The sequence below is a fragment of the Nerophis lumbriciformis genome, linkage group LG27, assembly GCF_033978685.3.
Source record: "Nerophis lumbriciformis linkage group LG27, RoL_Nlum_v2.1, whole genome shotgun sequence".
Taxonomy (NCBI): Eukaryota; Metazoa; Chordata; class Actinopteri; order Syngnathiformes; family Syngnathidae; genus Nerophis; species Nerophis lumbriciformis.
The window spans coordinates 16,001,795-16,022,776 of NC_084574.2; the positions used below are offsets into that span (position 1 = coordinate 16,001,795).

Sequence of the window (20,982 nt, forward strand, 5' to 3'; positions counted from 1 at the left end):
TTATTTATAATTAGACAGACAACACACTTAATAGGAGCCATTTTGGGGTCTTTACATAAACACACAAATGGAAATGAAACGTCACATATCCCAGCATGCACCGCGCGCTTCTTCTACGGGGAAAAAAGATGGCGGCTGTTTACCGAAGTTGCGAGACCGAAACTTTATGAAAATGAATCTTAATATTTATCCATATATAAAGCGCACCGGGTTATAAGGCGCACTGTCAGCTTTTGAGAAAATTTGTGGTTTTTAGGTGCGCCTTATAGTGCGGAAAATACGGTACCAATGATTGTCACAGACACACTAGGTGTGGCGAAATTATTCTGCATTTGACCCATCATCCTTGATCACCCCCTGGGAGGTGAGGGGAGCAGTGGGCAGCAGCGGTGGCCGCGCCCGGGAATCATTTTTGGTAATTTAACCCCCAATTCCAACCCTTGATGCTGAGTGCCAAGCAGGGAGGTAATGAGTCCCATTTTTATAGACTGGTATGACTCAGCCGGGGTGTCTATATTAGCTATATTAGCCTACTATCAAAGGCTGACGCAAATCTTTGTTGACAGAAATGTTGTATTTTAATTTTTATTCTGCACATTTTTGCAACATTGGAAATCATTAGTAAAACTTCTCACAGGATGAGATAACTTCTGGAAATGACTGACTCAGAATGGCCAAAGGTATAGATGTGGTTTTTCAAGTTAAAGGAAACGGCAGGCTGTCTTTTTCTAATGGATTTATTACAATCTTTGCAACCTGAGTCACGTTTGCTGTGGTCTGGAACAACATGGCACACAAACAACTATGAGAAATGCAGCCAATATCACATACTGCTGTGTCATGAGACATGCAAATATAAATTAAATACACAGAGGACATAAGTAAAGGAAATTAAATGAACTCAAATATACCTACAAATGAAGCATAATGATGCAATATGTACATACAGCTAGCCTAAATATTATGTTAGCATCGATTAGCTTGCAGTCATGGATTGACCAAATATGCCTGATAAGCACTCCAGCAAATCAATAAAATGAACAAAGTTCACGCACAGCGTAAAAAGTGTGGTGGACAAAATGAGACAAAGAAGGAGTGGCATAAAACACGTCTTTCTGTGGCAGCATCGGAGAAAGTTGTACATGTAAACAAACTACAATGAGTTCAAGGATCGCTGAAAAAGTAGGACAAAACGATGCTTGCCAAATACTCTCATCAGTGAAGCATGTTTAATATAAACAGTGGGATTGCTAACAATTAGGAAGGTTTGTGTCATGTCTGTTCTCCTACAGAAAATATATTAAAACAAAAAATATATAATTTTCTTCATCTTTTTCCATTTTCACACATCTCTGAAAGAGGTCTAGGGAGCCACAAAGGTAGCGCTAAAGAGCCGCATGCGGCTCCACAGCCGCGGGTTGCTGACCCCCAAACTAAATGTATTGTTGTTGGAAAAGTAACTGGTTATAAACAACTTCCGTAAAGAGCAAACTGACAAGCAAAAATAGTATTTTAATGTGAGAGCAAAAACCCACTGAAAAATTCAGTAGCCTTTTTTAGGTGCAATACAGCTCCACTTCCTTATTGCTGCATTAAACATGTCTCATTTCGGCTTACTTCTCTTTGCAGCTTCCACAGCACTGGGCGTTGGCATTATCAACATCCTGCACACAATCAACCCCTCACTGGTAATCCTATCTGGTGTCTTGGCCTCGTTTTACCAAGACCCTGTGAAGCGCATTATCTCCAGCAGAGCCCTCTTACCTGCCCAGAACACCAAAGTGGTCGCATCAGACTTGGAAGAACCTGCTTTGCTTGGAGCAGCTAGTATGGTATTAGACTATGCTACAAGACGGATTTATTAGAGGATAAATATAGTCCTTGCCCTTGCATCAAAACGAAAATCCTACAAAGAACCTTATTGTCACACCTGTTCACTCTCCATCTGGATATGGAAATATAAATTGGCAAATCTGCTTGTTTTCTTTTTGTTGTAGTTGTGTTCACTTGAATATAATTCCTCGGTATCCTCAGCCAAATGTCCAGATTCCAGCAGAGATCCTCTTTTATTGTGTCAAGGGGGTCCCTTGTGCAGTCCATGTTATTATGTTCTTATTTCAGAGAAAATGCAAGTCGTTTTTGGCTTAAGTCAGACAACAAATTGCTGTCCTTCATGTTTTAAGAGCAGATAATTTTTGACCAAAATGTTTTGAAAGACTGCTCTTTATTTTTTCCATAGCTTATTGTTTAACCTTTCTACAGGTTTTGTTTATCCCTTACTGTGATAAGGGCGATTGACACTATATTATGTTACATTTACATATATTTTCTTATCAATCATTGTGCACGATTTAGGGTAAAATATATTGATGTTCAAGTTGGTAGTCTCAAAGACTTAGCGATAATGAGTTATATAATTATTAAATCATAGACTGAACACTGTTGTGACTGAAACCAGTTTTACTACTTCTGCAGCTATATCGAAGGTATGTTTGTAGCTCTACACATTGTATTTATCATACTTAAAATGTGCTTCCACTGATTTTTGTTTCTTTGGTTTATGAATGACCGCGACACATCCACATTTGAAACGTATTTCTACCTCCAAGGCAGCAACTAAATGTTTCCTCATTGACACAGAGATAGAATATGATATTAAGGAAGGAAAGTAAACAGCTCATTGACTATACCACCTGTGCCATGTCCTATTTTATATGATGTTAAAAAATTAATTTGAGTTAAATAAAACTTAAAATGTTTGAGATATGTTGTGTGGCGTTCTTGACTGTTAACGTACATGTAATAATTGTGTTAGATCAGGGGTGTCAAACATACGGCCTGTGGGCCGGATCAGGCCCGCGAACACGTTTAATCCGGTCCGCCTGCTGAGTTTGCCAAGTATAAAAATGACCTGCTGTTTTTTTTTAACGAAAGAAACTGTTCTAAATGTGTCCACTGGATGTCACAATAGCAATTCTGTTAGGCAAGCAAACGTACAGTAAAGGGTGACTGTGGCTCCTCCTCCTCGACCCACATGGAACCTAAAGCTTGCCGTTTTATGTCTTCTGCTTCGAACACATCGTTATTTGGCACCCTTACTCCCCAAAAATGTCTGTCAAACACGAGAAAAGTGAACTTAACCCTTTTGATTAGTTTTTACCTCCGTTTCTTACGGTTTGTTGGATTAGCACTGGATTGGTACTTGGACATGACAAAGGAGGTGTTTGATACCAAGAATAGTTAAATCCTGGCTTTGTAGATACACTGAGACTAAGTCTAAGATCATTGTGTTTTTAAAGCTGCACCAATTTCCTCAGAATTTTCAACAAACTTGAAATGTTTTGTCCAGAGGATTATTTGTGATTTTTACGTTTTCATAATGTGCTTGTTCTATGAATTAGCACTGGATTGATACGTGGACATGACAAAGGAGGTATTTGATACCTAGAAGAGTTTAATCCTGGCTTTGTAGATACACTGAGACTAAGTCTAAGATCATTGTGTTTTAGAAGCTGCACCAATTTCCTCAGAATTGTCAACAAACTTGAAGTGTTTTGTCCAGAGGATTATTTGTGATTTGTACGTTTTCGTAATGTCCTTGTTCTATTGTTGGCCAAAGTAAAACAAAGAAAACAACCTGGAGTTGTCTTTATTTTTAAGTTATCGTGCCATGATTTTACCATACCGGTCCACTTGGCAATAGATTTTCCTCCATGTGGCCCCTGAGTTAAAATGAGTTTGACACCCCTGTGTTAGATATTCATATAGAGCAGGGTTCTCCAACCTTTTTTCTACCAGGGACCGGTTTAGTGTATGCATTATTTTCACGGACCAGCTTTCTACATGTGGCAGATCAAAAGGAGCCAAAACAAAATAAAAATTAGCCTTTGGCTACAATCCGGCACATTACCATTTTATATGTCCATCGCCCGGAAAAAGGGTGGAGTGCCATCTCCGGGTTGCGAAGGAGACCCTGCCCCAAGTGGAGGAGTTCAAGTACCTCGGACTCTTGTTCATGAGTGAGGGAAGAGTGGATCATGAGATTGACAGGCGGATCGGTGCGGCGTCTTCAGTAATGCGGACGCTGTATCGACCCGTTGTGGTGAAGAACGAGCTGAGCCGGAAGGCAAAGCTCTCAATTTACCGGTCGATCTATGATCCCATCCTCACCTATGGTCATGAGCTTTGGGTTATGACCAAAAGGACAAGATCACGGGTACAAGCAGCCGAAATGAGTTTCCTTTGCCGGGTGGCGGGGCTCTCCCTTAAAAATAGGGTGAGAAGCTCTGCTATCCGGGGGGAGCTTAAAGTAAAGCCGCTGCTCCTCCACATCGAGAGAAGCCAGATGAGGTGGTTCGGGCATCTGGTCAGGATGCCACCCGAACGCTTCCCTCGGGAGGTGTTTAGGGTACGTCTAACCGGTGGGAGGCCACGGGGAAGACCCAGGACACGTTGGGAAGACTATGTCTCCCGGCTGGCCTGGGAACGCCTCGGGATCCCCCGGGAAGAGCTGGACGAAGTGGCTGGGGAGAGGAAAGTCTGGGCTTCCCTGCTTAGGCTGCTGCCCCTGCGACCCGACCTCGGATAAGCGGAAGAAGATGGATGGATGGATGTCCATTAATGTGCATTGTCCCATGTACTTTTAACAAAGAAGTTGCAATATACATCTATTAACAAGCTTATTGGTGTGTTTAGTTAAGTTTAGTTGGAGAAAATGCGGTAGTTTGTATTGTATTGTATGTCCCGGCAAGAAATCTGCGTTCAAAGAACTCCGGCTTATTAGTGATTCCCAGAGCCCATAAAAAGTCTGCGGGCTACAGAGCGTTTTCCATTCGGGCTCCAGTACTATGGAATGCCCTCCCGGTAACAGTTAGAGATGCTACCTCAGTAGAAGCATTTAAGTCCCATCTTAAAACTCATTTGTATACTCTAGCCTTTAAATAGACCCCCCTTTTTAGACCAGTTGATCTGCTGTTTCTTTTCTTTTCTCCTCTGCCTCCTCGCCGGGTTATTCCGGTTTCGGTGACCATGGATGAAGTGCTGGATGTCCAGAGTTGGGACCGGGGTGGACCGCTCGCCTGTGCATCGGTTGGGGACATCTATGCGCTGCTGACCCGTCTCCGCTCGGGATGGTCTCCTGCTGGCCCCACTATGGACTGGACTCTCACTACTATGTTAGATCCACTAAGGACTGTTCTTTCACAATATTATGTCACTCGACATCCATTGCTTTCGGTCTCCCCTAGAGAGGGGGAGTTACCCACATATGCGGTTTCTCATAGTCATTCACATCGACGTCCCTTATGAGGGCTCTGTACCGAGGATGTCGTTGTGGCTTGTACAGCCCTTTGAGACTTTTGTGATTTAGGGCTATATAAATAAACATTGATTGCAGTGACGTGCGGTCACTAGAGGCGGGGCCTCACCTGCCATCATGGAAAGAAAAAAAAAGTAAAAAGAAAAAAAAAAAATTAAATTGTTAAATGTATCCAGTGATTATACTATAACGTTATTTTCCATTTAACTTCACCAGTTTTAGATTATTTTATTCAAAATCGCTGAATTTTCACATTTGCCGTTCAAATACTGAGAAGAGACGGTGCGGTGATCAGCAGCCAGTTGAGGCACGTTACTCAGTTATGCCTCAACATGGATTGCGGACTCGGCTAACTGCTGGCCTGCTGTGCAGTGAGACCGTATTGCTATATGAATTATATTATACATTTCCATAGTTTAGTTAGCTGAGGTATATAATGTACAGTGTATTTTGTCAACAACTGTATGTGTGTAACGTATTTCTTGTGCTGAGCAATCAAAAAACTGCTGCGAAGACGCACTGTGTGAGGCTCGCGTAATCCCGCCTCCGCCGCAGACTGCACCCCCCGACGGGAGCGCCACACCAACCAAAGCCCACACCCAAACCCTCCACGTGCAAGACCGAATCCACCCAAAAAAAGTCACTTAACAAGAAGCCAAAAAGTGCAAAAACAACATTGCTCGCGCCGGAGGAGCCGTGAACGACTGCAGGGACACAACATTAGGTACACCTGCAGACTGCAGCACTGATTTCATATTTCATTCATTCACAACTCCTCCAACACGAACACCACTGTTCCCGCACTTATAAGTTAAGGTAAGACCATAATAACGTTTTTTAAAATTAAATGTGCTTTTTTGTGTGCTACAGTTTGTATGTGTAAAGTTAAAGTTAAGTACCAATGATTGTCACACACACACTAGGTGTGGTTAAATTTGTCCTCTGCATTTGACCCATCCCCTTGATCACCCCCTGGGATGTTAGGGGAGCAGTGGGCAGCAGCGGCGCCGCGCCCGGGAATAATTGTTGGTGATTTAACCCCCAATTCCAACCCTTGATGCTGAGTGCTAAGCAGGGAAGAATGCTGGTATGAGCTTTTAAACATAATCCGTTAACTGCTGCCAATCAAATGGTGAATACGATACTCGTTAGGGTTCATATGTTTGTAAATCTGACTGTGATGAAGTCAGTGCCTCACCAGTCATGAACCTCATTGCACGCCACTGATTGATTGATTGATTGATTGATTGATAGTTTATAAATTAATTAATGTTTCTGTAAGGCCCGGTAGCAAATGCATTAAGGACCGGTGGTTGGGGACCACTGATATAGAGAACCGTTACCACGCTTTGTACTTTGAGTCAGGTGACTTGCATCTGAACAATTTGGCACTGTCAGGTTCAGTTAAATAATTAACCACCATGCCATTATTGTTGGCCTAGAGACCACAGCGGTTGCCAGGAGGCTTTACGGAAATATTCTTGAACATTGGGAAAATACATCTTTTAGACAAATGAGTGAGGGTATCAGTGCCATTATAAAACACCAATCTTGACATTTTCAGAGCTGTTTTTTTTCTGCATTCAGCAGGCAGAGAGTAAAACAAAACATAATATAAGGTGATGTTTGTGCATTGGAATGAGTGAAAATAGTCAATAATGTCATTTCAGTGAAGATGTAACATTAATGCATATTTTTCTTTCATTGAAGTTGTGACAGCACGTAGAGGGTCACGAGACTGGCTTGAAGGCGGGCGTTTTGTTGTGATTGGCCAACTGCTGTGATATCGGTATTTTGGTTGGTTCGTTATCCAGTCAGTCAGCAGTCCTGGCTTTTCATTGGCTACCCTTCCATTTCCGCTTCTCTAAATTGACAGCTTTTTTTTTTTTTTCCCTGTCGTGTGTCCTTCCCTTTCAGCTAATCGCGCTTGGTCCACATCCACACCTGCTGGATAATTCATATTTGCCGATAAATAATTAAAAAGCAATATGGATGATTTTGACATGCTCAACTCTCCGGCTGCTGGGAACGGCGTCTGCTCGGACGAGGACCCCGCCGCGGCGTTTTTGGCCCAGCAGGAGAGCGAAATCGCAGGGATTGAAAACGACGAAGGCTTCAGCATCCTGGACAGTGGCGAGGTGCCTTCGTCGCTGGCAGATTCCAACGGTGGGTAAATACCTCCGCCAACCCCGCTCAGTTTTTGCTCGCCATTGCTTGATGAATGTCGAGGAATGTTGTCGTGATGTTTTAGCAAGAAGCGAAATTAAAATTATTCCCTTTTGTCAAGTTCGAAACCGAGCTAGCGCGGCTAGCAAGCTAGCCGAGAAGGTTTAGCTAACCTAACCTGACACTAACATCACTTGACATGAAAAATACATAATTTACAATAAAATATGCTATCCTTATCCTTGACATGTATCGCATTTTGTAATAGTCATGATTTAAGTGTTTGGAATAATTTAAGCCTATTTGCCCCCTAAAGTTATCAAGACATTGATGGCGCTTGGTGACCTTTGGCCTCATCTCTTGGTGCTTTATTTTAAAGTAGGCCTGGGCAATTATTTAGACTCGGGGGGCCACATTTAGAGAAAAAAAATGTGTCTGGGGGCCGGTATATCTATTTTTAGGAACACTAATACAAAACCTCACAATAATGTCTGATTGAATGCTTAAAAACGTTATGACAGACCGCCTTAAAAAACGTAATGGGATTTGTACATTTTTCTATGAACAATAAAACACTGAATATTGACATAACATGAACGTCACACCCCCTTTCGATCGACATATTTTACAATCAAGTGAAACGCAACAAACCGTGAAATATGAACGCGAAGGGTACAAAATAACAGGCATGTGATTTTTCCGTCTAAAGTCGGAATTCCGTCTTTTTTAATCTCGGGAAGAAAAAAAAAATTATCTCCCGTTTTTCCGGTTTTTTTTCCGACCCTAAATCAAGATTCGAGACGTAGTTTATATTACGCCGTATTTGATTGGTCACAAGGAACATATCGACCAATCAGGACATCTGTTATGAATGATGACGTTAATAACGTCAAAATTCAGCCATTTTCCATATGTAAACGATGTCGGTTCTCGAGAGAAAGGACGCTTTACGAGTAAAAGAAATTGATAAACATGTCAAAAATAAGTTTCGATGGGACTGGATGGAAAGGGAAATCACTGATACTGTTGGGAAGAAGGAAGTTACGACTTTGTTCGGTGATTTTATTCGGAAAATCGATCGTCCCGGAAAGGTTTCGTGCATGTGGTGTCATGATAATATTGACTATGGATCACGAGGTTTCAAGGCTTTGGAAGTACATGCGAAACGCCAAAAACATATGAAACAACTTGAAGCAAGGTATGTTCTATTAATGATGTTTTCATGTCTTTAAACACTAAAATATTTTCTTCAAATGGTGCTGTCTCTGTTAATTTTTGGTGAAAAACCAGGAGCTTCGGGGGGCATCGCCCCCCATGTCTCCCCACCAGGACACCTGGCTGGGGGCCTTCGTCCCCCAGACCCCCGGAAATGTTTTCATTCTTTTTCATTGTGGTCAAATCACATGCCTGAAAATAAACCCACCTACAATCTGATACATCTAATATTTGCTGAATTTCCCCCAGGGATCATAAAGTACTTTATATTCTATTCTATTCTATTCTATACATCACTAAGCATTAGAACTTTGTTGTGAAAATCTCTCTCCGTGTCTGTGGAAACACTTCCCGCCTACACTGCTTGGTGCCTCGTCTGAGCTGCTGTGACGAAGATTACCATAGTAACTAATATATCATCCATAAGAGCAGATTCCAACCATGGAAATACTTTGTATAGTTGAAGACTTACGGTCATTAGAAAACATGACCGCACATCATAATGGCAGCTACAGTTTCCATTTTAAAGATCTAAAAAACATTTTTTGGGAATGTACGGCGGGCCAGATTGAAAAGCTCCCGGGCCTTAATTTGCCCAGGTCTGCTTTAAAGAGTTTAATATAAACATTGTTTGTTTCTATGCATACTATTGCTGCTTGAGTTCTAACCCCATTTTCCCTTGTCTTTCCAGATGGTGCTGTCAATGGAGAGTTTCATGGGGTAACTAATATTATTTTCAAAAATGTATTTGTTAAATAACCAAACGTAGTTTTTCCTTTTTAAGTTTTGTTTTATTTGCAGCTACGGTGGCCAACAGAGGCAAAGTCCAAATGCTTTGTAATCTTGGCTGTTATATTTTACTAATATTATAAAGCAACCGATGGACGTACCTAATGTTGATTTTTGATTGATTGATTGATTGATTGAAACTTTTATTAGTAGATTGCGCAGTACATATTCCGTACAATTGACCACTAAATGGTAACACCCGAATATGTCTTGCAACTTGTTTAAGTCGGGGTCCACGTTAATCAATTCATGGTACAAATATATACTATCAGCATAATACAGTCATCACACAAGTTAATCATCAGAGCATATACATTGAATTATTTACAATCCGGGGGGTGGGGTGGTTAGGTTGGGTTGCTATCAGCATACTTCAGTCATCAACAATTATATTATCTGAGAAATGGACATTGTAACCGTGTAGATCTCACTTGGTAGGATATGTACAGCGAGCGGTGAACATAGAGAGATTAGAAAGCATAAGAACGAGTATATACATTTGATTATTTACATTTGATTTATTTACAATTCGGGGAGGTGGGATGTGGTGGGGGGAGGGGGTTAGGCGAGGGTTGTAGCTCCCTGGAGGTGTTCTTTTAGTGCGGTTTTGAAGGAGTATAGAGATGCACTTTCTTTTACACCTGTTGGGAGTGCATTCCATATTGATGTGGCATAGAAGGAGAATGAGTTAAGACCTTTGTTAGATCGGAATCTGGGTTTGACGTGGTTTGTGGAACTCCCCCTGGTGTTCTGGTTATGGTCATTTACGTTCTGGAAGTAGTTTGACATGTACTTCGGTATCCGGGAGGTGTAGCAAATTTTATAGACTAGGCTCAGTGCAAGTTGTTTTACTCTGTCCTCCACCCTGAACCAGCCCACTTTGTGTGTTAAAGGGGCCCTATTATGCCAAACTAAATTTTCTTACGTGGCGCGGTTGGGAGAGTGGCCTAGCCAGCAACCCGAGGGTTCCTGGTTCGATCCCCAGCTTCTACCAACCTAGTCCCGTCTGTTGTGTCCTTGAGAAAGACACTCCACCCTTGCTCCTGATGGGTCATGGTTAGGGCCTTGCATGGCAGCTCCCGCCATCATTTTGTGAATGGGTGAATGTGGAAATAGTGTCAAAGCGCTTTGAGTACCTTGAAGGTAGAAAATCGCTATACAAATATAACCCATTCACCCATTGGTAGCTGCTGTTGCTTATTTGGGATCTGTATAAGTCCCAAGAAATTTGAAATCAAACTGTTGAGGCATTGCTGAGACAAATAATAAATTAATCTTGCCTTCCTTTCGACTTCTGCCAAACGAGCCGTTTAAAATTTGCACAACCTGTGACGTCACTGGATTATCCACACATGGTATAAATGTACCCAGAGTGCCTTGCGGGCAATTGTAGTCAGGGCTGTAGTCAATAAGCTCCTTCTTTTTCTCTATCCTCTTGCTGTGGCGAAGACTTGCTCGTACATGCGCATGCATCCTCCGCTGTTGCCATTTCAAATACAAAGTAGTGTATAGTTCCAATTTATATCTGTCAGTAGACTCGCAATGGAAGTGCTAAAAACTACAACATGGTTGACAGGGAGAAGACTCTGTTGAAGTGGATGCACGTGAATAAAACCCGCTCACAAAGCGACACATTCTGAAAAGACGTTCAGAAAGCAGCTTGAAAACTGTCTGTAAAACATAATTTATACACAATTTTGACAAAGGAATAACCATTACATGTTATGTAGACCACAAAATGTAGAACAAAAATCATAATATGACCCCTTTTAAGAAGAGTGTTTAACAAAATCATAAAATAAAAAAATCCCTTGTTTTTCCGCATCTTCGAAAGTCAGCCAACTTTCTTGTGGGCATCCCGCTAATGATTTTAAAAATTAAAGCGAATTGTCTTTGCTGAATTTTGTGTTAACAATTTACCCTTTATGAAAACTGAACTGTGCATGTACTGTCTCATTTGGTGAGTGCTACAGTTTTATTTTATGACCAAATCATTGTGCTTTCACTTGTAACCTTTGCTTTAAATATCTGGATGTTAGAACCTTCCCAATTTCCCTTTCCTGTGCTGTCATTGCAACATTTTGCTGCTGTTTGCCCTGTCAGGACTTCCTTCTGAGTGTTTTTAAGAGAAGCACATAGAATGGCAATGATTTATTATTTGGAAAGAGCCTCTCCACCAGCAGAAACTACACATTGCTAATTTTATATTGTCGGAAAAAAGAAACTGCCTACAAGAGCAGACTGCAGCTGTGAGGTGGCAGTTGGCAAGATTAAAGTAACATGAATAATTCAGGACACAACCGGTATTTAGCTTGTCCTGGTCATGAATTAGACACTATTCAAGGGAGGATCGCTTGTTTCATTCGTGTATATCATGTATCTTAGGAAAGCAACGGTCCATCTGATGCCTATGCTGCAATTTCCAATGCCGACCGTCTGCAGGCGGAACCAGAAAGCCTTCGCAAATGGAGGGAGGAGCAAAGCGAAAGACTGGAATTGCTTGGTAAGCTCATAAGAGGGACTATGTTAAGTGCTGCAAAGTCTATCCTAGACATTATTGCATTCTAATTTTTACTACGGGTGTAACAATTTGTTTTAACTTTGATTCGATTCAGAATTTGTGGTTGCCGATACTATTTAGGGACGATCACATTTTTTTTTAGGACAAAACAATTCATTGAGATGAAACCGATTTCAGTAACTTTTTAGCAAGAAAAAAATCAACCAATAGCAAACAATTTAATGGCCAATGCTTTCACATCTTATTTGAATAAAGTGCAACCAACACTTTAGGTTGAATTGACAAGGGGGAACCTTTTCTGCTCACATTTTCAATAATCAAGTAATTTTCAACAAAACTACAGTAACCAACAATTTGACTGTAGATTTACCTGCTAAATAAAGTTCCCCGACTCGGCCATACAGTATCTGTTCTCCGCCCTGGCGTCGCCGATGAAGGACAGTGTCCCAAGTGTGCGGAAGCATGTATGCCCCCTCATCCCTGTTGTTGGTATTGGCCCCTCGCATCATAATTTTCATAGCTTCCTTGATCAATCTCTTCTATTTGTTTCCAATGAAAATACTTTTCCTTGGCTTCCAGTTGTTCGCTTCATGTTCTTGTGTTCCTCAAGCTGTCACGTCCGATGTGTCAGTCGCATCCTTTTTGGCTTTAAAGGGGAACTGCACTTATTTTGTAATTTTGCCTATTGTTCACAATCATTATGAAAGACAAGACGGATGTTTTTTTTGTTTTGTTTTTATTATGCATTCCAACCAAAAAAATAAACAAAAGTCTGCTTACAGCTGAGCTAATGGGAGGTCCTCTATTCCGCCCATAAAACCCAATAAAAAAACATCCAAAATGCGCCAACGATACTCCATTTACATTTCGTGACTTGAATATTAACCAAGTTTTTGTGATATTATTATAAGCGCTAACGCATAATTTTTATAGCGGCGCCGTGATCGCTAGCGTGTGTGTATGTTTACATCACCGAATGGTAAGATGCTTCCTTTGCCTGTGAAAGTTTATTGTAGAGCATAAATCATGTTTCTCATCTGGATGTTAGATGGAAAAGGATGTAATCCTACATGTTGGTATAATCTGAAAGCCAATTCAAACCTATAAATGGCGAGAACGACACGAAAAGACGCGTGGATCCACCCCCCTTTATTCGCGATGATTATGAGTAATTTTTCATCTAAAGCGGGAATATAACAAGATTCTAGCTGTTGGCATCCTAATGACAGCAATGATTGCTCCCATTAGCTGCATTGCTAGCCACCAAGAACGAGCCAATTTTTACATGTTAGAATGCAAAAAAAACAACTTTTGTCTTATTGAATAGATGGATGGATCTTGCCTTTCATAATGATTGTGAACGATAGGCAAAAAAATGTTTTAAAAAGTGCATTTTCCCTTTAAAGTTTTGCAATCGTACTATAGCTGAAAGTGTTTGTGATGTAATTAATGATATTGTCTTGTGGCGTTTGATATTATGACCTCTCTCGACCACTGTCGCTATATGCCATGGCGGACTTAATGTTGAACGTCCTAATTAAAAATGCCACACTTCATATAAAGTATACCGTTTTTAAATCAAATGTTTTCCTTTTTCTATTAGCGATAAAATCGATCGATCCAGTTTTAAACCGATAGATGAAGTTGAATATAAATCAACACATATTGATTAATGGTTGCACTCCTAATTTGTACCTATAAAAAAGAGTTACCGTATTTTTCGGACTATAAGTCGCTCCGGAGTATAAGGCGCACCGGCTGAAAATGCATAATAAAGAAAGAAAAAAACATATATAAGTCGCATTTTTGGGGAAAATGTATTTGATAAAACCCAACACCAAGAATAGACATTTGAAAGGCAATTTAAAAGAAATAAAGAATAGTGAACAACAGGCTGAATAAGTGTACGTTATATGAGGCATAAATAACCAACTGAGAACGTGCCTGGTATGTTAACGTAACATATTATGGTAAGAGTCATTCAAATAACTATAACATATAGAACATGCTATACGTTTACCAAACAATCTGTCACTCCTAATCGCTAAATCCCATGAAATCTTATACGTCTAGTCTCTTACGTGAATGAGCCAAATAATATTATTTGATATTTAACGGTAATGTGTTAATAATTTCACACATAAGTCGCTCCTGAGTATAAGTCGCACTATGAAAAAAAACTGCGACTTGTAGTCCGAAAAATACGGTAAGCACTAAAACATGGCAGCGCAAACGTTCTCGGTCACTGTTACTAGCTCACTGATAGTGTTACACACAGCTTAATTTAAATGTGAATGATTGTCTCTCTTTATAAGTCTTGTGGTTGACTGGCAACCATTTCGGGATGTAGGCTACGTTTTTGTCAATCCTTTGGCATAGACTGTGACTCTTGACACTAAACAAGATACATTGTAGAAAAAAACATTCTATCTCTCATAAAATCTAACTCTCTTTATTCTTCTCCTTGCTCACCTCCCTGGCCAGATGATAACTCTCGCAAACAGGAGTCTGAGTGGAAAACAAAGGCCAAGGTGGAGCTGGAAGAGTGGCATTCCAGGCAGAATGAGCAGCTGGAGAAAACCAAAACCAATAACAGGTACTATCTTCAAGGATGGCATCACACAGAGGACATATTTTTGGTAAAAACAAATGCAAGTTCTGTGCAATAACAAAACCCAAGTTGAGGACTTCACGGTTTTAGGCAAAGTTGAAATTGAAACTGGTGTTTTTCTCTGTTTATTTCTAAAAAAAATAGTTGTTTATACAAAGTGTGGCACCAGACGTTCTGGTTCGATTTTTAAAGCTGTTTGTTTAGGCATTGAACTAATTGACACTAAAACAGATTGTATCCTTATCCGCCTTGCAAAGTTCCTATTTTGGGAAAAGGGTGTTGCAACCACACATTAACACCCTAAATTAAAACCTAATTCTTATTAATTGAAAAAAAAAAAAAAAAGTGTCACTGAATATTTTTAAAATAAGATAGAATATAATTATTTTCCTTTCACAACCTGTCACATTATTGCAATTTTCAAATGATGACACTCCACAATCCAAGGTCTTCATTGTCTCAGACTGAAAATATTTTATTTTGTACTGGGCTACTAGCAATCATAGACCACTACTCATGTGAAAATACTAACACACGTCTCATTAACTCTACATAAAACAATGACGCCTAATTTCAAAGACCCTTGCTTTGCCAATTTAATCAATGCCTGATCTTGATTGTCTTGTAACTATTATACTTGTGTTCCATCTTCTTCTCCGTTTTACTGCTCTCTCTGTTCTCTGCCCTCTTGCTGCACTCTCGTGTGGGCGGATGTGTGTCCAGGGTGCTGGATGAAGACTTCTACAAGCAGCCCTTCTCTGAGCTCATTGGTTATGTGTATGTTGCTCCAACTAACATCCTCTGTCCTCATTTTGGTTTTGGCCCAATGTTTCTTTTTCCATTCATCACCCACAATTTATCTCGCCTCATTAGTTCATACATAGTAGTTTTCATGTCATCCATCATAAGCCCACGATCATTGCTATTGTTTCCCATTTACATTGTCATTTGTGTGCATTCCCCCAAACATGTCACACATTAGAGTATGCTGCTGCATGTCCCAGCACACACATTCCCACTGCCATATACCTTTACCCCTCGGTTGAGTCTCATGTACTTGCATGTATATTTTTTTAATCATCTAATTTTAAGCAACAACAAAAAATCCTACATGTAACCCCCATGGAACTCTCATTTGTTTTTTATTTTTGGAAATAAGTGCCTTCAAACAACTTTACGAAACATCCAGGTGTAGGAGGCTCTAAGCAGTCATGTTTTCAAATTTGGTGACGCCAAAAATTGAGATCTTATTGTATGCATGAGTTGTAAAACATGGTTAGAACTCAAGTTCTAGTCATCGCAATATTTAGATATTTAGTCAAGGCCATGTCCATACGGATACAAATCCCTAATAAATGCATACTTATCTCTGCGTTAAGGCTTCTTGTCCACACGCGCAAACAGACTATTGCAAACGATGGCGAAGGTAAAGAGTTCGAAAACATTCTGCTCAGTGTATGTGTGTACACTGCTCAAACGGAGACTTGTACTCCTGATGACGTCACAGTTGTGCGCTGTCATTTCCCAAAGCTCAACAACACTGCTTTGCTGGCTTTAGACACACTATAATAGGACTTGTAGTCAGCTGTTTTGGATACGTTTGCGGTCAGACCTCCAGCTGATTGGGAAACTTTGACAAGCAAGAATTGTTCTTTTGTGTCATAAGAAAGGTGCAACATTATCTTGTTTTAATCCTTATTTAAGAACAGATCATGAAGTTAACTTGTGTGTGTTGGTTCTATTTGTGTAGATGGAGGCAGGCGTGACAGAGCACGCGCGTATAACACATCCAAGCAACTAAAAAAAAAAACACTTTGATTTTAGCTTCCTTTTTGTTAGTGTATACTGATGTTAAAGACGATATACACTTCATTGCACATGTATCATGACTATATTCGTTATAATTCCACAAGAGTTTTGCAGCGGCACATTAACGTCCGTGCACTTTGGCACTTAAACGTTGAGGTTTTCTTAGCCTCTTGTTAGTGCGTGCTGATTTTTAGAAATAATGTACACTTCACTCCACATGTAATATATCACCGTGTTGCTGATTAAACATGTTATTTCACAAGTGTTGGGTTTCAGCAGCACAGGTGCGTATGTGCACTTTAAACACTAAAAAAAGATTCATTATGTTCCCAGGGCTCTGTAAGTGCAGGCAAGTTTTAAAGATAATATGCATGTCATTTTATGTCTGGTATAAGAAAATTAGCATAATAGAGTTGTAATGCTAACTAGTAAGAATGCTTTTCCAGCTTTCTGATTGGACTAAATGTGCAAGACAGCTGCTTTGTGTGTAGACAGCGACATGGATGGGGATCATTTTAACCCCGGATATGCGTTTTTGAGATTATCCGTGTTCGTGTTGACATGGCCTAAGCGGTACAGTCCAGAAAAAATTGTACATTTCAATTCTTGCCTTGAAAATATTAGGCTTTTTAATATTTCTTGCACTTGTTGATGGAATGTATACATGTAATGTTTTCCATTTAGAGACACACAACTGTTTCAAACTACACTTTGTTAGTCCTACAGAAGAACAAGCCAGAAAGTGCCTAAATTGTGCAGCCTTTGCTTTCCCTCTCTAATAACTCAAGCGTCTTTAAGACAGAACTGTGGCGCACACTCCTTTCACCTTTTTTATGAAGGGAACCATATTGTTAAGACAAGTTTACCTAGCGTGATAATTGCCAACAAATTTGACATTAAAACACTAATTATCATTTTTTTCTAACATATTGTAAACTTGTATGAACAACAAGGGTTCTCTTTAACCAGTCAGGCCTGAGCAATATAAAACTGGTTTAGGTCTAAGTAGTGCAATTATGAAAATCTAAGGGAGTGTGTGGCACCCAATTGGTATAGTTCCAATTCAGAGGATGAATGTTAGTCTACAATAATTGATTGTGCACAGGGCAATGTCAAGCAGTGTGCACTTTTGTATTGGATAAATGTAAATTCAAATGCAACTCTCCTCTTTATTTGGACAAGTACTAAAACAAAACTATTGATTTGGGCATTAAAAGTCACATGATCAGCTCCCTTCCATATTGGAGACTCGTGGCCAATGCAACCAAAACACAAGCTTTCCAGTGAGCAAACCAAAGGCTGCTTGTTGATCGTGCTTTTGAGCACTTAAGAAAGGCTGAAAAAATGACTGATAATGTATTGCTTTTGCATGCTGGCTTTTTAACATCTGCATTAAGCTTCATTTTTTGTTATTTCATTTTGCCCCCACCCTTTGCTTTTTCTCTTCTGAATTCTGACCTGTGAAACTGTTTCTCCCTCTTTTCTTTTCCTATGCACCTTAAAGCACACACATTAACCATCCTTGCTACCGCCTAGACCAGTTAAGTAACCAAACAAAACACCCAAATATTCATTTGTTTGCTTATGCGATGGGGTTAGATGCAGCTTTGTGTGTTAGCTAGGTTAATGTATTTAGTGTAACACTCCCTTTTGTGTTGTGCCTTGTTTGTGTATAATGGAGAAGTTTCATTTGCTCTTCATCCCCATGTTTGCTTTGTGTAATAGGTTGTAGTTGGTACCTTGGTGGTTTGATTTACGGGTTGTTAAATACAACAACAAGCAATGCCAATGAATAGATTTTGTAATAAGGAAGGTATTGGGGGATAGGTCAAGGTAACGTTTTGTATTTGATTAGCTAATGTTTTGCATAGTAATAGTAGTTTTTAAATTCCCCACATTTTTTTTTGTTTTACTTTCTTCAATTAGACATGAATTGATCAGTTTCACAATTAAAACACACAAAATCAAAGAAAATCGCCTTCCGAAAAGGCCTGCTCTCTTGCACCATGCATGGCAAAGGCCCAGTAGTGCTTCCACTTTGGACTTGGTTAAAAGCAGAATAACAAAACACTTGACTCTGGTGTTTTGTTTTAATCAAGGACAACTACAGTGATGAGCTTTTCATTTCTATAACTGGCTTTTGCAACCTATAGAAAATGTAAAAACGTCACAGACAAGTGAGCAGCTATGAACTGAGTTTTCAATGGCAAGGTATTCCCACCACTTTTTTAGAATTCTTGTTTCATCAGATTTTGCTACACGCCCTTCTTATTTGCTGAGCTATAAATTAGTACAGCACTGTAGCATTACGAAAGAGAATCGGGGTACTTAAGTTGTATTTTTTCCATTATGTAAAGAGAATGCTGATGTCTGTGTTTCCCGCTCTCAGGTAACCTCTCTTGAACCGATGACACTAACCCTTGATGAAAGATTATAATAAAAAATAAAAAAAGTTTCATTCCAGACAGTGCATGATAGGCTATGTGCTGATATGCCTCACTGAACTTTGGTAGAAAACTAGAAGACAATGGAAGGTCAATGGTGACATGTGATCTACTTTGTTGCATCATGTGATCAGCATTACTGTGCTGAGTCATGTGAAAAGTTTGATCTTTAATGTTGCAATATGACCAGTAGCAACATAAAGGAGTTTACACATATTGTGTTAAGCAAACCTAAGATTTTGTTCTTGACCACTACACATACTATTTGTTGCTCATACTTGAGTGTTAACACCCCCAAATAAGAGTGGCTTCATGTTCCGGATGAAAAGTAAAAACTGACATTTGGAGATACATCTTTTTATTTGGACACCGATCTAAGTGCATGCTGCATATCAAATGTACGCAGCTGTTGCACCGTCCAAACCTCTTAGCCACGAGTTTGCTTGTTTACATAGTCTTTTTTTTTTTACTTCATATTAAGATCTTCAAAATGTAATGTCTAAAGGGGGACAATGTTTGAAGGTGGACATACTTCAAAAATAATTGTATTCCCATACATTTTTTTTTACATAATAGCAGAACTCTTATAGCTACCTTCTCTCCTTTTGCTAATTTGCATTTAATCAATCTGGCAAATAATTCTTACAGTCTTTGAGTTTGTTGGTGATCAGCAGAGGACTATCTGAGAGCCGTCTTTTACATTGTTCTTATAAGTACATATGTCACTTCTTCCGCTACTGATCGACTTCCATACCCTCTCTTCTCCCCTCCGTCCGGTGCAGGGCGGCCGAGGAGGCCATGATTTCAGACATGGACGAGAACAACCCCGGCACAGAATGGGAGCGTGTGGCTCGCCTTTGCGACTTCAACCCCAAGTCCAGCAAGCAGGCCAAAGATGTGTCCCGCATGCGCTCCGTCCTCATTTCCCTGAAGCAGTCCCCGCTGGTCCGCTAGACTCGGCTTCACGTCATCGAATATCACCACCAATGCAAACACAACCAGATGAAAAGGTGGCATACACCCCTTTTTTACATGCGTGTTTACCACACACAGACCTAGCTTTCTCTAATGGAAGGACATAGACCGTTATCACACCCTCATCCTAGCGTTCCACTCCTGACAGGCTTGTAGGAAGTTCTTGTCTTCAGGCCAATCATTCTATGGGTCCATCGCTACACTGCAGTGTGGTTTGGTTGATCCTCAAACTTTCAGCTTGTCAACTTTAAATCTGCTCTTCTTTGTTTGGTTTATGGTTTCAGACAAATGTTTTTGTCGTCCGCACCTAGTAGTTATTCATCCTTCCAAAAAATGTTTTGCTTTAAGGACCAAATTTTTCAAACTAAATCCAGCAAGTGTTTTTTGAACTGTGTTGTCCCTACTTGTGGCATATGTTGTCCAGTTGATTTCAATCTATGCATTTCCTTATGAAAAGCTCCTCCTGTCTCCAGTCATGAAATGAACAGTCCAGTACATTACAATTTAATGTTTATATGTGTGTTGGCAGTGTTTATGTACTATCTTTGTGCACCTATGTACATATACAGAAAGCACTATATATACAGAATATAAAGCATATGTTAGTCAGACAATTGTGGTTTTAAAGAGAACTAGATATTAGTCAGCTGTTGTTCGACCATGCATGTCCATGTCCATTGACTTCAATATCAGTAAACGGTGAATGACAACTTTTGTTTTGTTCTACCTCGCATTTGTGTCTTAAGACTTTCCATCTTTCGTCAGGTGACTGCTGAGCTTTCCTCCCATTGAGGAGAACAAATAAACCAAACGAGTCTTGGACAGTATGTACATCTCCTCCAGGCAGTAAATCACGTGATATTTATTTTAAACTGCAATCTGTGTACAACACTGAAGAACTAAGAAGTTCAGCAACTCGTTCCTGGCAATATGTGTTCTTTTTCATCAGAAAGAAAGAACACATAGCCGAAGTGTTGCTTCTCATCCCAAATAACCTAACCAGTAATGATACTGATTTTGGCAAACTTTAGAAAAGTGAATTGCTGTACAAATTTGAACAAAAAAAAACATGCTATTTGATCATGATTAGTTTTGGGAGCTACAGAAATGTAGAGCTACTGCCTTGGTAACCTTC

At 40.0% G+C, this 20,982-nt stretch overlaps 2 protein-coding genes across 5 annotated transcripts in view; both read left to right on the plus strand.

Moving 5' to 3' along the window:
- The window catches only part of gne (glucosamine (UDP-N-acetyl)-2-epimerase/N-acetylmannosamine kinase), a 41,547-nt gene extending 38,783 nt beyond the window's left edge, over positions 1-2,764 (plus strand). For both annotated transcript variants that reach the window (XM_061922800.2, XM_061922799.2), the window contains exon 14: positions 1,630-2,764. In XM_061922800.2, coding sequence (XP_061778784.1) covers positions 1,630-1,865 — 236 coding nt within the window. In that variant the 3' untranslated portion in view covers positions 1,866-2,764. The remainder of the gene's footprint in view (positions 1-1,629) is intronic.
- Positions 2,765-7,197: 4,433 nt separating this feature from the next.
- On the plus strand, positions 7,198-20,557 carry clta (clathrin, light chain A). 3 transcript variants are annotated; one of them, XM_061922796.2, is made up of 7 exons: positions 7,198-7,483; positions 9,390-9,418; positions 11,873-11,990; positions 14,493-14,604; positions 15,343-15,396; positions 17,933-17,968; positions 19,655-20,557. In XM_061922796.2, exons 1-7 carry the CDS (start codon positions 7,306-7,308, stop codon positions 19,824-19,826), a joined length of 699 nt encoding a protein of 232 aa, XP_061778780.2. In that variant the 5' UTR covers positions 7,198-7,305; the 3' UTR covers positions 19,827-20,557. The 3 variants fall into 3 exon arrangements, with proteins under 3 accessions (XP_061778780.2, XP_061778781.2, XP_061778782.2); XM_061922797.2 differs by lacking the exon at positions 17,933-17,968; XM_061922798.2 differs by lacking the exons at positions 15,343-15,396; positions 17,933-17,968 and having other exon boundaries at positions 7,200-7,483.
- The last annotated feature ends 425 nt before the right edge of the window (positions 20,558-20,982 follow it).

Bases quoted from the DNA above. Each gene is read 5' to 3' on its own strand.
- clta (XM_061922796.2), top strand. From the start codon at position 7,306: ATGGATGATTTTGACATGCTCAACTCTCCGGCTGCTGGGAACGGCGTC. The intron at 15,397-17,932 runs GTATGTTGCTCC...TGCACCTTAAAG, and splicing joins TCTGAGCTCATTGGTTATGT to CACACACATTAACCATCCTT. The intron at 17,969-19,654 runs GTTAAGTAACCA...CGTCCGGTGCAG, and splicing joins CCTTGCTACCGCCTAGACCA to GGCGGCCGAGGAGGCCATGA.